Genomic DNA, 15,842 nt, shown 5'->3' with positions numbered 1-15,842 from the left:
ACCTCGATCGGGTCACCCCTCAGTCTTCTCTGCTCCAATGAAAACAACCCAAGTCTATCCAACCTCTCTTCATTACTTAAATGATTCATCCCAGGCAACATCCCGGTGAATCTCCTCTGCACCTCCTCCAGTGCAATCAAACACCCCCTACAGTGTGGTGACCAAAACTGCTTTTCAAAATTTCAAGCTGCAGCCTCCTTTGGCTCCCCAGCTTCAAGCCCTCCAATTTAATTGAACAGTGCGCTCTCTGGGGGTCACTAATTGACCATTCCAGGTAAAATGTCTATCAGGTGACTGCTCCCGACACAGTTCGGGTAGGGTCTGCATTTGATCCAAACGGTCTCGATTCAAAACAGAAAACCTGCCCCATAAGACAGGACAAAATTATTACTTAGAAGGACATGAATAAATGACACAGTCAACATAGTGAAGAAGACATGGGAGATTGAATTTAATGCAGAGTGTAGGGTGATGCATTTTAGTAGGAAAGATGAAGATTGGCAGTACAAACTAAATAGTACAATTTTAAAGGGGTGTAGGAACAGAGAGACCCATAGGTTCACATATACAAATCTCTGAAGGTGGCAATTAAAAAAACATACTGGATCCTTGGCTTTATAAATAGAAGCACCCTGTTTAAAAGGTGGTATTGCTAAACTTAGCTTTATTGTATCCAATTTTGACCATCACACTTTAGAAAATATGTCAGGGCCTTTGGAAAGTGTGCAAAGGCAATTTACCAGGATCGTACCAACAATGAGGGACTTCAGTATCTAGAGACAAGAGAAACTGAGACTCTTCATTTAAAGAAGAGAAAGTTAATGGGAGATTTAATAGAAGTGCTCAAAATTATGAGGGGTTTTGATAGAACAGATGAGAAACTATTTCCATTAGCAGGTGGGTTTGTAACTAGGTGACATAGATATATAATAATTGTCATAAGAAATTGGGGGAGATGAGTACTTTTTTGAACTCAGCAAGTTATGACCTGAAACATTGCCTGAAGGAGTGGTGGATGCAGATTCATTGGCAATTTTTGAAAGAAAATTAGAGCTTTCATTAAAAATGAAAAAGTTGTAGAACCATGATGACAGAACAAAGGAATGAGATTAATTGGTAGCATTTGAATGCTTGCAAATATATATTTAATTGTGTGTATGACCACTACAGTAAACCTTTGTGTGATATTGAACTTACTACTACATCATCATCTTGTTCATCCTTCATGGCAAAGATCACCATGTTCATCAACTGTGGTGTTTGTTGGGGTTCTGGTAGAAGCATAGGTGATTGCTATGGTCAATCTGTGTCTAGGAGGTTCTGCTACAAAAAGGGCAGGATACTACAGATGATTTGAATTTTGGACGAGTTACTGGCTCGGGACTTCCTCTGCATGCGTTTTCTCTCTACCTCTGATGTGTGCTTGCTTTTGAAGGAGACTGCAGCGTTTTTTATTTGGCTGCGCCAGGTGCAGTGAACCTGGGTGAGTTTCTCCAGGACTGGAAGTCGACATTAAAACTCTTAAGTGAAGCCCTCAGCATGTCCTTCTAGTGCTTCCTTTCATCACCATGAGAGTGCACCCCAGACTCCAGCTTTCCGTGAGCAAGTGTCAGGCTTTCTAGCTACATGACCAGCCAAACCCAACTGTGACTGTCTGTGTGGTATGGATGCTGGCATGCCAGCTCGGGTGAGCACCTCTTTTATTTTGCCCTCAGATCTTCAGAAACTTCCATAGGCAGCTCAAGTGAAAGTGGTTGAGCTTCTTGGCATGACACTGGTACACAGTTCGAGTTTCACATGTGAAGAGCAGGATGGGCATGACTATTGCTCTATAGTCTTTCAGTCTGCCTTTTGCTGGATAATGAGCAGCTGTTTAGATGCACATTCATGTTCTGCATGTAAAGTTGAGAAAAATATTTTAACTGTCATTACAAACCAATGCCAGTTTAATCATTTTCTTTGCACTCTGCTGGCTGTTTTTTGTCTCTCATGTACACCTGATAAAAAAGACATGGCTGTTGATATCAGCATCTAAAGTAACTAGTGTTGTTAAACCATACCTCTGCTAAGTTGAAATGGCTCCTGGTTTATTCCAAAATAGGAAGTAGAGATAGAAAATTACATTCTCCTGTTATCTGGGTCGAGGCACAGAGAAACAGTGCAACTAACGGAGTAGATTAGGATGTTTCTTCTTCCATCTCCTTCGTTGTTTCCCTGTTGACTGTTGATCCGTTATGAATCATTACATCTGTTTTCTGCTTTACTGACTGGTTGTCCATCAGTACCATAGGATTGAACATCTGAAGAACAAAGTTCACGTACGGATCATTTTTGGTACTTGTACTGCATACACGTATGCTATTTCTGTGCTAGCATTAAACCTTTTAATAGCACATATAGGAACACTCATTCCCTTAAGTAGTTGTATGTGAGCTTTACTCAGAATTTGAGTGCTCATACATACACTTTTTCCTTTGATTTAGTAGAATACTCTGGTTACTCACCACTTTGAGTTCAATTCAGCACGTTCACAGAGGAAGGAATCATGACAGCTAGAGAAAAATAGAGCCTTTACCGGAACATTTTCAAAAGCTGATCACATGGATTGCTTCTGATGAATATAACCAAATGCATTTGTATGACCTTTTTTTGTGCTAATAGAAACAACAAACTTAGACTGCACCCATGATTGAGGAGTCTGCCAACTGACACTTAATAGAGCTGGCTTAGATTTCTAACTTCATGACTCACCAAAAATGTAAACAGTTGTCAAAATCATTTTAGGTCATGAATGTAGCAGGAAGCATTGATGGGGATTTGCTCTCTGTTCGGTTTGACACAACATGGCCCTGATTCTCTCTCTCTCTCAAAGCCAGACCTAGTAGGATCACACTTACAAGATTAATATGTTGTAAAACCTCACTGAGCTACCGTGGCATGTATCGAGGCTAGCCTTTTGAGGATTAGTTTTACTTTCAGGAGTTAAGTACCGTTATTGAGTGGTAATTGAGATCCTCAACAAATAACTACATTTCATAAGTGATGAGGTATAGTGCTTTGTGGAAGGCCTATTTTAAATTAAGTTCGTAATATTCCCAGTGAGGAAAAGTACTTACACTTGAGGAATATACTTTCATGTTTTGCTGTACTCCTAGCATTTGATTCTTTGCATCAGATTTCCCCCATATTCACTACTATATCCTACTGTTAAATAGATTTCATGGAGAGTGAATGTTCTGAGCCTTGCCTCTCAGCATGGCACCTCACTTGGTGAGAGCACAGATCATCAAGAACTTGATACAGAGGTCAACAGATCTGATGCTCGTTGTATTTGATTTTCCAGTTATGTAATATGAATGATTAACTGGAAAATCAAGGCAACCAGTGTTCCAGTCTGCTTACTTGCCATGGGGGATTCAATGCCAGAAGCAAAATTTGGAAATTTTATCCTCAGCATGTTTGCTGGCAGTTGAAGGGGACAAGAGTATGAAAGTGTATTGTCCCCACTATTCTCTTCTACCTAAATTCTATTGACAGCAGTGGGAAAACTTTTGAATATTATCAAGTTGCATTGCATATATGTGAAACTGACAGCTGTAGTTTCCAATTATTGACGTTTATTATTGGATAACAAATCAGCAAGCAGCAGATGTAACAACAGATGTGTCACAAAATTGACCCAGATGGTGAATGCTGGGAGCACAAAAAGCCTGGAGATATTGTACTGGATTTTTGGTAGGCAAGTCACAGGTTTTGTATATTCTAATAAAGGGCAATTATTGTTCTAGTTACACACTATATGCATTCAAGTCCCATTAATTCAAAATTTTCTAATCCAAGTTGTTGGACAATTTAAAACAAACTCGCCATGAGAAATGACTGAATTAACCGAAGTGAACAGCTTTCTCTGCTCATGGAATTCAATGAGCATCAATGTCACATACTCAGCAGGATAATAGTGGAGTGGGAAACCCCAACCTCCAAAATTAATGAAGGCTAACCAATGGCTTAAAAAAAACTTAATCAGTTATAACATGGTTGACAACTGCATCACAACCTTAAGAGTTAACCCCCAGGCCGTGTCAAAAGAAAATGCAAGTGATTTCCCCATTTTTTGCTATTAGTCAGTAATATATAGTGAAATAACATAAGTACAGCAACAGGAATAGGCCATTTTACCGCTTGCCATTGCTCCACCTTTCAGTTATATGGGGCTGATCTGTACGTCAATTCTATTTACCCACCTTAACTCCCTTCGAAACTCCCAACAAAACTCTATTGACCTTAGTCATGTGGATGCTGGAAATCTAAAATAAAAATATAAAATTCTGAAAAAACTTAGCAGGTCTGGCAGCATCTATGGAGAGAGAAACAGTGTTAAAGTTTTGAGTCCATATGACTCCTCTTCAGAGCGGAAGAGTGGTAGAAATGTAATGGATTTTATACTGTTGAAGAGAGGGTGTGGAGCAAAATAGAAGGTCAGAGAAGGCTGGGAGCTCAGGAGCGATTTGACAGTTGTCATGGACATGAGGCAAAGGGAGGAGTAAGGATATTGTTAAAAACTAAGGGTGGACTTGTCCCAGATTTGCACAAAGTGCAGTAATGGGCAGGAAAAAGGACGTTTTACCCGCTGGCCACAGTGGCAACTTTTTGTGCCATATCACCTGGTGCATCCTGCCTCGTAAATTATGTATTCCCGGGAAACACGCTGGGTTGCTGGGTGGCTTCTGATTCACCCACCCCGCCATCACCTCCAGCACTCAGTAAACTGGGCACCATATTTAAAGGCTGTCCCTGCGCAGAGCTAGCACACAAGGGGTAGGGAGCTGTTGGGAACCGATGGCTGCCAAAGGGAGGAAACATGCTGCCCCCAAATTTAGCGAGCGACTACTGGACGCAGTGGAAGCCTGCTGTGAAGTTGTCTACTCCCGCTCTGGGCGTAGACCATCAAGCAAGGTCACCAATCCAGCATGGGAGGCGCTGGCAACGGTGGTCAGCGCCAATGCCCTCCAAAATCGGACAGCCAGCCAGTGCCAAAACAGGATGAATGATCTCCTCATTTCAGCTAAGGTAAATCACTCTTCTCATCACTGTCTACTTGCACACTCACAAGCCCATCATACATCCACAGGGACCTCACTAACTGCCAGTTCAAGAGACATCACCATTCACACTCTCTCCCACACCTTCATCTGCCCTGTGGATTGTGTCCTCATCCCATCTGTGGCACCACTTATCACCCACACGTGCCAGGCATCCTTCTTATCTTGCCTGGCAGGTGTCCTGTGTACAGGCTCTCCATCTGTCTTCATGCAGGACAAGCTGGCACACAAAAATGAGAGGTCACAGGCTGGTGGAGGAATACCTTGCATCAAGGTCCTCCGTAGATTTTTTGAAAATAGAGTCATCCAGCTGGCCAGTGAGCATCTGGACTGTTCCTGTGCTGACAGTGAGGTCGGCAATGCTCAACCAAGTGAGGATCCAGCAGTGCAACATCCATCAGACAACCATGCTGTGAGTGATATCCCCTGTTACTCAGTTCCCTGCCATGCACTATAATTGTCTCTCCTTGCTTTCGTAGGCATATCTGGGAAGCAGCCTCTGGGGTCCACAAGCCAGGTCCTCGACTCAAGCCCCAATGACACCTCAGAAGAAGAATATGATGACACCCTCATTGAAGACCCATCACAGTGCCCTCCCAAACCCTCCACAAGCGCAGAGACGCACAGCTTGGTGGGACCTAGCGGTAAAATAGCCTCAGGATTGCAATCTGGTGAGCGCATCGCACTGTCTGATCCACAGCAGGTGGCAGGAACTTCCCAGGTTTCCAACACTCTGCTGGAAAATCTGCTGAGTCCAAGTCAGATGAGGAGCCTCTGAACTCAGTCTAACCTCAGTTGCTTGAACTGTAAATGCAAGTTTGGGAACATCAGGAAGGGGATGTCCACTGCACTCCTCAGATTGCAAGGCTCAATGGGGGAGTCCGTCTGCCTTTAATCTGAGGTGATAGCGCTGGCATGCCAATGTACCGAGGTCAACACTGGTAGGATGGTGGTTGCCATGGAGACCTTGATCCGCAACATCAGTCCTGCACTGCTGCACAGGCTGAACTCCATCATTGATGCCACAGCTGGTCTCCAACACTGTCATTGCAAGAGAGATGCATAGTAGCTCGATCTCACTCCAGCTACACCTTCTCAAGAAGACAGTCAGGGGCCCTCTGGCACCCATAGGAAGGAGGATCAGCAGGTGGACGTGCCAGGGCTATCCATACAGGTGAGTCTTGGGTGTGTCCGTCCAATCCAAAGCCCCTCTTCCAGCATCTCCAGCTACACAAGCTGAGGAAGGTGCGATTGTCAAAAAGCAGGCCAGGGCCTTCCAGAGGATGCCTGTCAAGGTCGTCACAGACAAGGCGTAGCAGTCAGCAGGCTGCTTCTACCTCTTCTGTGGATGTCAGGGGAGCACCAAAATGTAGTAGCAGGGTTAGTAAGATTAAGAAAATGCGTGGGCGTGGGCACTAATCACTTGTGTGTAATTTTGACTATTGTAAATAAACTGCCAACAATGTCACCTTGTCTAGGGCTCCTTGTTTTGAAGAGCAGTGTCAATCTGGCAATCTGGCAACCTGCAACCTGGGCCGGAGGAACAGAGTTTCTTCATTTGCTCTGCACTTTCAGCACCTTTTGAGGCGCAGTTGTTCCACCATTCAGCGAGTGGAAGCTCTTGCAGTTGATGTAATTGACCGCTTGCTGCCACTGAAATCCAAGCAACATGACAGTGCAATCGATGGCACCCTGCACCTGTGGAAAACCAGAGATCTGCGCAAATCCCGGTGCTCTTGCTGTCTGGTTTTCTTGATCCTGGGCGAAATGCACAAAGTTGTTTGCCTTCATAAATATGTGTCTGTGACTTCCTGGATGCACTTGGGTGTGGAGGCTTGTGAGATCTTGCAGAGGTCACCTGTGTAGCCCTGGAAGGAGCCACTGGTGTAAATATTCAGCACAGTGGTCACTTTCGCGGTCACTTTCACGGCCACCGGCAGTGGATACCTTTCAGGTCCCCATGGCGCCAAATCCTGCAGCACTTGGCATATGCGACTGACCAGTTCCCTGGACATGTGCAGTCTTCATCGACCACTGGTTCCCTGTCATCCATAGAAATGATGAGCGCCATCTGTAGACCCTGGGTCTAGCTAAGTGCCGACCTACGACGGCGCGCTGTGACTCTTCAACAGCATGCGCAGCAGCCCCAGCTGCCATTCTTGACGGTGCTGCTCCTCCCTCTGCCCGACCAGGTGCCTCCATCAGTCTCTTTGCCTTCGTCTCCTCTCCCTATAAGCCATGAGGCATATGGCTAGGTCACCAGGCTCTATGCACCTGATGTTGTACTTCTGCAGGATGAAAGAGAAATGCATGGGTTGGCATGGGCATACTAAGGACCCCTCTTGGTTAAGTCTGAAGGCCACTTATGGCATATTGCAGAGTGCTGGCCACCACTTGAATTGCCAGATTTTAGCGCACTGCATGCCTGTCCAATACCCCACCCACCTCCACCTGACCGATGGGCAGCAGCTTTGCCGCATGCTGTGCTCTCCACTCAGATGCAGGCATTCTTCTAACCTGCACTGCAAGGCTGCACTGCAAGGCTGCCCTGTTAGCTTGAAGGATGGGGGAGACTGGTCTAAATCTGAATGGTGACATTGCAAGGGGCTATGAGTGCCTCCACTAGTGACTGCTGCATGGCCAGCTTTCGCAAGGAGATTGTACAAAGTGCCCAGTCTCCCAATTTTTCTACAGTCCCTAAAGCGCTCATTAATTTGCAGTCTGTACCCAAGGGGTAAAAAGTTCAGGAGCATTCTGAAGCAGCCCATGTCCAAATGCAGCAAGACCTGAACAATATCCAAGCTTAGGCTGACAAGTTGCAGTAACGTTGCCTGACACTTGTGTGGCACAAATGACCATCTCCAACAAGAGAGAATCTAACCATCACCCCTTGATGTTCAATGGCATTATCATCACTGAATCCCCCACTATCAACATCCTTGGGGTTACCATTGACCAGAAACTGAACTGAACTAGCCATATAAATACTGTGGCTACAAGAGCAGGTCAGACGCTAGGAATCGTGTGATGAGTAACTCAACTCCTGACTCCCCAAATCCTGTCCGCCATCTACAAGGCACAAATCAGGAGTGTGATGGAATACTCCCCAGTTGCCTGCTTGAGTGCAACTCCCACAACACTCAAGAAACTTGATACCGTCCAGGACAAAGCAGCCCACTTAACTGGCACCCCATCCACAAACATTCACTCCCTCCACCACCAACGCACAGTAGCAAAAGTGTGTATCATCGACAAGATGCACTGCAGCAATTCACCAAGACTCCTTAGACAGCACCTTCCAAACCCTGACAACTACCATCTAGAAGGACAAGGACAGCAGATACGTGGGAACACCACCACCTGAAAGATCCCCTCCAAGTCATTTACCATCCTGACTTGGGAATATATCACCGTTCCTTCACTGTCGCTGGGTCAAAATCCTGGAACACACTCCCTAACAGCACTGTGGGTTTACCTACACCACAGGGACTGCAGCAGTTCAAGAAGGCAGCTCACCACCACCTTCTCAAGGGCAATTAGGGATGGGCAATAAATGCTGGCCCAGCCAGTGAAGCCCGCATCCTGTGAATGATTTGTTTTTTTAAAAATAGCATTTGGTGGCACTTTCATGCCTCTACTTTGATTGAATGGGCAGATAAGCTGGAGGCCCAACTGCAATCAGGCAGTGCCTGAACTGCCTCAACTGCAGAGGAATGTTCACTTAATACAAGGTTTCCCTAATGCGCGGCTACTTCCCTCCCAACCCCCACTACAATGTGCTTCTGCACAGCCAGCAGACTGTGCCTGCCTTGACACACCACCACCCTGTGCCCCCTGCCCAGCACCAACCACAGTGCAGCCCTTGTCCTGGCATGGCACTGTCAGCCAGTTGGGAAAATATGACTTGTCTGTGCTTTTGCATGAATGCACAGCGCCTCTTCCTTGAAGTCAAACAGGCGATCCTCCTGTGTGCTGCTCAACGTTGGTGTGCGCCTACCTCCAAGTTCAGCTTACCAGGTGCACGCCTTATAACTGCTGTCGTGAAACACATCAAAATGCAATCATGCCGACATGCCCGGGTAATCCAGCGTGGGGGGTTAATTCCGCCGGGCAGGCAAGATGATGAGATGCAAAAACATTGAAATGAGTTCCCGATGGACGATGAAAGGTGGTCCGCCATTGACTAGCGGAGCAGATGATCGCAAACGGTGTAAAACAGATTTTTGGCCTCTTACCATATTGTCTGCTCATGCCTGACGCCAATGGGGGCAGAAAATTTTGGCCTGAGACAGGTGCTAATAGCCGTACAAAGATCAGATAGCAGAACGTGTTAATAGCAGAACAAAGGTCAGCGCTCTCTGAAAACAAAGCATAAGAACAAGTTACAGAGTGGCCCTGTGGGGGGAGGGGGGTTGGGAAAAAATTATCTCAAAATAGAGGGCAGAGTTAATGGTCTGAAGTTGAATATTGACCTTAATCTTGACAAAAGTTTACATGTGACTTTCAACAGAGTTGTTCAGACTTTGCAAGACTTTTGGTTTCCTCAAAACAATTGAATGAGTTAAAGATATGTGATGTGAGATATTGCACTTTGGTTTTAAAATGAATGAAGCAGGAATAGATCCCTTTACTACTGAAGGTGTCAACTGTGGCTCAGTGGGATATGCTTGACTCTGACACTCCAGTGCAGTACTGAGGGTGGGCTGTGCTTTTGGAGGTGTGTCTTTCAGATGAGACATTAAACCTACTAGCGCAGGAGTTCATAAGAGATCCCATGATATATTTTGAAAAGGAACAAAGGAGTTTTTTCTTGGCATCTTGGACATTTCTTCCTTGAGCAACCCTGGTATCTTGTATCCCTGGTAGCTTGTATCAACACTGGTCATTATGTCACTGCTATTTGTGGGACCTCAAGTGTTTCCTACATTACTACACCTCAAAATAATGAATTGTCTGTCAACCACTTTCGGAAGTCCTAAAGTTATGAAAGTGTCCTTTGAGTATACTATTTTGCAGGCAGCAGAAACCTTTGAACGAGAATTATAAATCCTTGCAGATCCTGCACATTCACATCACCAATCCCTTCACCCTGCTGATTCCAATACTGCCCTGCTCTCCTTGTGGCACCAACCCGCATTAAATACTCTGAACGTTGAGTGATTGATGAGTCCTTGAGCAGTTTTCAAGTCTGATGTGGACATTCACTTTTTTTTTAATCACCAGCTATTTCATTAAAAGACAAAGTTGGCATTTACAAGGCATAGGGTTTGAAGTGATAACTCTGGCCGAGGGAGTCCCACAGGGATATGTGGGCTGTGAAGATTCATGGTTGATGTCACATTTATTCAGTTACTTTCCTAGCTTGTATCTCTTCTGTTTGCTGCTGTCTTTAGTCCACCCTAAATCTCTGTGGTCATTCTTATTGATATACTTACCATACTTCTGTTAAGATTCTGACCTTTCTACTTTGATTTTGCAGAAATTTTGCTTTCATTGTCCCAATTTATCCTGTCTTTTAAGTGTTCGACTTTCCTTTTCTATCGCTTTGCATTTAGTGTTTCCATTTCCTTGCTTTTAGTTATTAATATGTATGCATATAATGTGTGTGTCACTGTACTAATGTCCCATATAATCCATACTAAATTGATGGCCCTGTTACTGAGTAGATGACCCTCTTACTCTGCTTCCTGACATAAACAAAAAGTTCAAAATTCTGACAGGGCATCATGGGAACTGGGCAGCTTCTGGTTTGCTAGGCTGCCATCAGATTGGTGCTTTTTGAAGCTTGTTCTCTTCTCAGTGGATAACGAATATTTGAGTGCAGGAGAATTTTAACAGCACTGAAACTTGTGCCTATCTTTGAGACACTTGATGTGCAAGGTTACGTCAGAAGGTTTGGTGACCCCTACTAGAATTGCTCACTTCCGGTTTACTCGTTCCTTCGTATTTTTTTCTCAAACTAACTCCCTTCTCATCCTTTGTTCATGCGTGCTTTGTGTGTGCATGTGGGGCAGTATCTTCCTTCCTACTTATACTATTCCCTCACCACACATGCTCTCCTTATGGTCTTATTCATGCTCGCACCTGTGCATTTCCTATTCTCGCTCTTCTCCATTCTTCTACGTCCCTCTTGGCCCTGTCTTTTTCTTTCTGTCTCTTGTGTGCACGTATGTTGGGATGTGTTAGTTATGTGGCACAAGGCCAATTAGCTGTATTAGCAAATTGTAACTATTACAGTTATCCACAACAGCAACATACATTAACATAACACCGTTAAAGCAGTGATAAAAACAAACAAACTGCGGATGCTGGAAATCCAAAACAAAAACAAAAACAGAATTACCTGGAAAAACTCAGCAGGTCTGGCAGCATCGGCGGAGAAGAAAAGAGTTGACGTTTCGAGTCCTCATGACCCTTTGACAGAACTTGAGTTCGAGTCCAAGAAAGAGTTGAAATATAATCTGGTTTAAGGTGTGTGTGTGGGGGGTGGAGAGAGAGAGAGAGAGAGAGGTGGAGTGGGGGTGTGGTTGTAGGGACAAACAAGCAGTGATAGAAGCAGATCATCAAAAGATGTCAACAACAATAGTTCAAAAGAACACATAGGTGTTAAAGTTGGTGATATTATCTAAACGAATGTGCTAATTAAGAATGGATGGTAGGGCACTCAAGGTATAGCTCTAGTGGGGGTGGGGAGAGCATAAAAGATTTAAAGAAAAAAAAATTTTTTTTTTTTAAATAATGGAAATAGGTGGGAAAAGGAAGATCTTTATAATTTATTGGAAAAAAAAAAGGAAGGGGGAAACAGAAAGGGAGTGGGGATGGGGGAGGGAGCTCACGACCTAAAGTTGTTGAATTCAATATTCAGTCCGGAAGGCTGTAAAGTGCCTAGTCGGAAGATGAGGTGCTGTTCCTCCAGTTTGCGTTGGGCTTCACTGGAACAATGCAGCAAGCCAAGGACAGACATGTGGGCAAGACAGCAGGGAGGAGCGTTAAAATGGCAAGCGCCTTCACCCCCCCCCCCTATCGGCATTCAGTAGGGATCGCTTCCTCCAGGACACCCTGGTCCACTCCTCCATCACCCCCTACTCCTCAACCCCCTCCTATGGCACCACCCCATGCCCACGCAAAAGATGCAACACCTGCCCCTTCACTTCCTCTCTCCTCACCGTCCAAGGACCCAAACACTCCTTTCAAGTGAAGCAGCATTTCGCTTGCATTTCCCCCAACTTAGTCTACTGCATTTGTTGCTCCCAATGTGGTCTCCTCTACATTGGAGCGACCAAACGTAAACTGGGCGACCGCTTTGCAGAACACCTGCGGTCTGTCCGCAAGAATGACCCAAACCTCCCTGTCGCTTGCCATTTTAACACTCCACCCTGCTCTCTTGCCCACATGTCTGTCCTTGGCTTGCTGCATTGTTCCAGTGAAGCCCAACGCAAACTGGAGGAACAACACCTCATCTTCCGACTAGGCACTTTACAGCCTTCCGGACTGGATATTGAATTCAACAACTTTAGGTCGTGAGCTCTCTCCCCCATCCCCACCCCCTTTCTGTTTCCCCCTCCCCTTTTTTTTCCAATCAATTATAAAGATTTTCCTTTTCCCACCTGTTTCCATTATTTAAAAAAAAATTTTTTTTTTTTAAATTTTTTAAAAATCTTTTATGCTCTCCCCACCCCCACTAGAGCTATACCTTGAGTGCCCTACCATCCATTCTTAATTAGCACATTCGTTTAGATAATATCACCAACTTTAACACCTATGTGTTCTATTGTACTATTGTTGTTGACATCTTTTGATGATCTGCTTCTATCACTGCACAACCACACCCCCACTCCACTTCTCTCTCTCTCTCTCTCTCCGCCCCCCACACACACACCTTAAACCAGCTTATATTTCAACTCTTTCTTGGACTTGAACTCAAGTTCTGTCGAAGGGTCATGAGGACTCGAAACGTCAACTCTTTTCTTCTCCGCCGATGCTGCCAGACCTGCTGAGTTTTTCCAGGTAATTCTGTTTTTGTTTTTGTTTACCGTTAAAGCAGTAAGTGTTTTGTGGTATTTAGTGAAAAATGGGATTTTAACTGTGGTTAAACAGTTAGTTTTGAAAGATGTGCTTAAGCTGGTTTGCAGCTTAGCTTTTGCTTTTGCATTTTCAGCAGTTCAATTTTATAAAGTTCATCTCCCAGGGCATTATCAGGTAGTATGGTCAACTTTTAGATGTTTGTTTAAATTGGCTTTGCTACAATAAATATCCGTCGAGTAATGGTAGGAGATGAGACAGAAGGCCAGGTCACTGAGTGAGGTTTTGAAAGTGGAGAGACTGACCTAGCAAAGAGAGCTGAATGCATGGAGATGGCGGACTGTAGGCTAGAGTCAGAAGAGTGCAAGTACGCATAACTTGAGGAAGGAGCCGGGATGGAGTGAAGCCATGCTAGGATTTTATTTTCCGTTTTTCAGGTCGTGAGAACCAGTGAATATCAGGCGGGATAGAATGAAAAACAAGACTTTAGGGTGTATGCAATGCAGTTTATGTAGGGTGGCTATGATTGTACAGTATTACTGTTAGACATCAATTTATACAAAATTTTGAATAATCCAGATTTCATTTTGACCAGATTTGTTTTGCATAGGTCCTGACAGAATATAGCAATAGATCCTGGGCTACTGGATCAGATGCATACTTATCTGTTGAAGCTACCACCAGCTCTTAGATAAAACAGTAAATAAATAATCAGAATTGTTCAGTCTACCATTCATTTTGGCAATTAAAAATATTCAAGTTGGTGTCTGTGAACACTAATTTAAAGGCAGTTTTTTTTTAAACTATATAGCACTAGAGCACTAAAAATCCAATTTCAAGTCCCTGTGTAGTTATTGTATCATGATTTTGTCATGCTGTGAAGTGTCTCCATAAATTCTTTATGTTTCTAATGCTGCAGTGGAGGCTTCCTGTCAAAATGGAGATGAAACAATGGAGACTATTGAGGCTGCTGAGGCACTGCTCAATATGGATTCGCCTGGACCTGCCTTTGAAGAGAAGAGGATAAGTAAGTGCCAGTTCAAGTCTCCTTATACATTGACAAAATAAGAAGATAATTAACAGTGTAATTATACAACGATATTACAATTTAGAATCAATGGCACAACAGATTTTGATATGTTCTTGACTAGTTAACATCAGCTGTACTGTTTTATGACCTATTCTGTTCCTTTTCAGATCAGCAGTCTAGGGAGTTTATAGAAGTGACAGGTTTATAGTTCTGTTCCTTCTGAGCATTTCCAACATTTTAGCTTCTCTGTTTCAGGTTGCTAAATTAGAGTTCTTTCTCTCACATGCCCCCTGCTGCCACCACCCCCCTTCCTCAACCCACTTCCCACCTCAGGTCATTCATTTGGGAGCCTGTCTACTTGAAATGCAATAATTGAGGTTCCTTCACCAAACTCCAATGTGTGACACCTAAAATTATTCTGACAGCTCTGATTTACAGACATGTCTTTCTGAAAATGGCTGAAGAGATTTGCTTTTTCAGGCCAAAGTTCCACAGCAGTAATAGTAGTAGAGTTGTGGCATCTGCCTTCTGACCTGCAGAGAACCTCCACCACTGCTCTGAACTTTTAAGCCTGAAACTCCTTCCTGCTACTGCAGGGGCCATTTCAATGCACCAATGCATCAAGCTGATGCTTTGTTCACTAAAGCAAGCATTTGGATTGTTTTCTGGATGAGCCAGCACTGGCAGAAGAGAAAGCACTGCAGTGCTTCCAGATGGTAGGTTTCCCAAAGATCAAGCAGATCCGGATAGACCCCATGGCAATATTCAGGCCTTTAGGGCTAGCACCTTAATATTAGGGGCTGCACTGGTTCCATTTATCAATACTCAAGTGATCAGTAGCCAGCCCCACATAATCATGAAATGGTAACAGTGCAGAAGGAGGCTGTTGGGTCTGTTGTGTCTATGGCATCTGTCTGCAAGAACTATTCAGCTATTTCCACCCGCCTGCCTTTTACCCCATAGCTCTGTAAATTTCATCTCTTCAGATAATAATTTAATTCCCTTTTTAAAGCTATGATTGAATCTGCCTTCACCACCCTTTTGAGCGGTGCATTCCAGATCCCAACCACTCAATGGGTAAAAAGGTTTTTCCTTATGTCACCTCTGGCTCTTTAACTAAGCACCTTAATTAGTTCTTGACCCTTCCCCCAATGGGAACTATCTATCTCTGCTATCTAGGCCCTTTGTGATTTTGAACACCTCTATCACATCTTCCCTCAACCATCTCTTTACCAAGGAGAACAGCCCCAGATTCTCCTATCTTGTTGCACGATACCAGATCTAGTGTAGCTTGCTCTCTGTTTGGTGCCAGAAAGTGCTGTTCTAAGAGAATGTTTTCAGGATAGTTAATGAGCTTCTCATCTAGGCTACCTTTGCTCATCTGATTTTCCCAGTCTATATGCAGATTAAAATTCCATATGATTATCAATAACTTTCTGACAAGCTCTCATTATTTCTCCTTTTATACGCCATCCTACTGTATGGTTACTGTTAGAAGGCCTGTACAACACTCCCACAAGTGACTTCTTGCCTTTATCATTTCTCATCTCTACCGAAACTGTTTTTGCATCCTGATTTCCTAAACTTAGGCCATCCCTCTCTAATGTGCTGATACCATCATTAATTAATAGAGCCAACTCTCCACCTTTTCCTAGCTTCATGTCCTTCTTAAACGTCACATACTGTTC

The 15,842-nt window shown here is 44.1% G+C and overlaps 1 protein-coding gene across 8 annotated transcripts in view; it reads left to right on the top strand.

Moving 5' to 3' along the window:
- Positions 1-15,842, top strand: part of LOC121283790 (ETS-related transcription factor Elf-1-like) — a 172,514-nt gene that overhangs the window by 129,897 nt on the left and 26,775 nt on the right. For all 8 annotated transcript variants that reach the window (XM_041198503.1, XM_041198502.1, XM_041198506.1 and 5 more), the window contains one exon: positions 14,044-14,151. In XM_041198503.1, the coding sequence (XP_041054437.1) occupies positions 14,044-14,151 (108 nt within the window). The remainder of the gene's footprint in view (positions 1-14,043; positions 14,152-15,842) is intronic.

This window comes from Carcharodon carcharias, chromosome 11 (assembly GCF_017639515.1).
Source record: "Carcharodon carcharias isolate sCarCar2 chromosome 11, sCarCar2.pri, whole genome shotgun sequence".
NCBI lineage: Eukaryota > Metazoa > Chordata > Chondrichthyes > Lamniformes > Lamnidae > Carcharodon > Carcharodon carcharias.
This window is presented reverse-complemented; position numbering and strand designations above follow the sequence as displayed.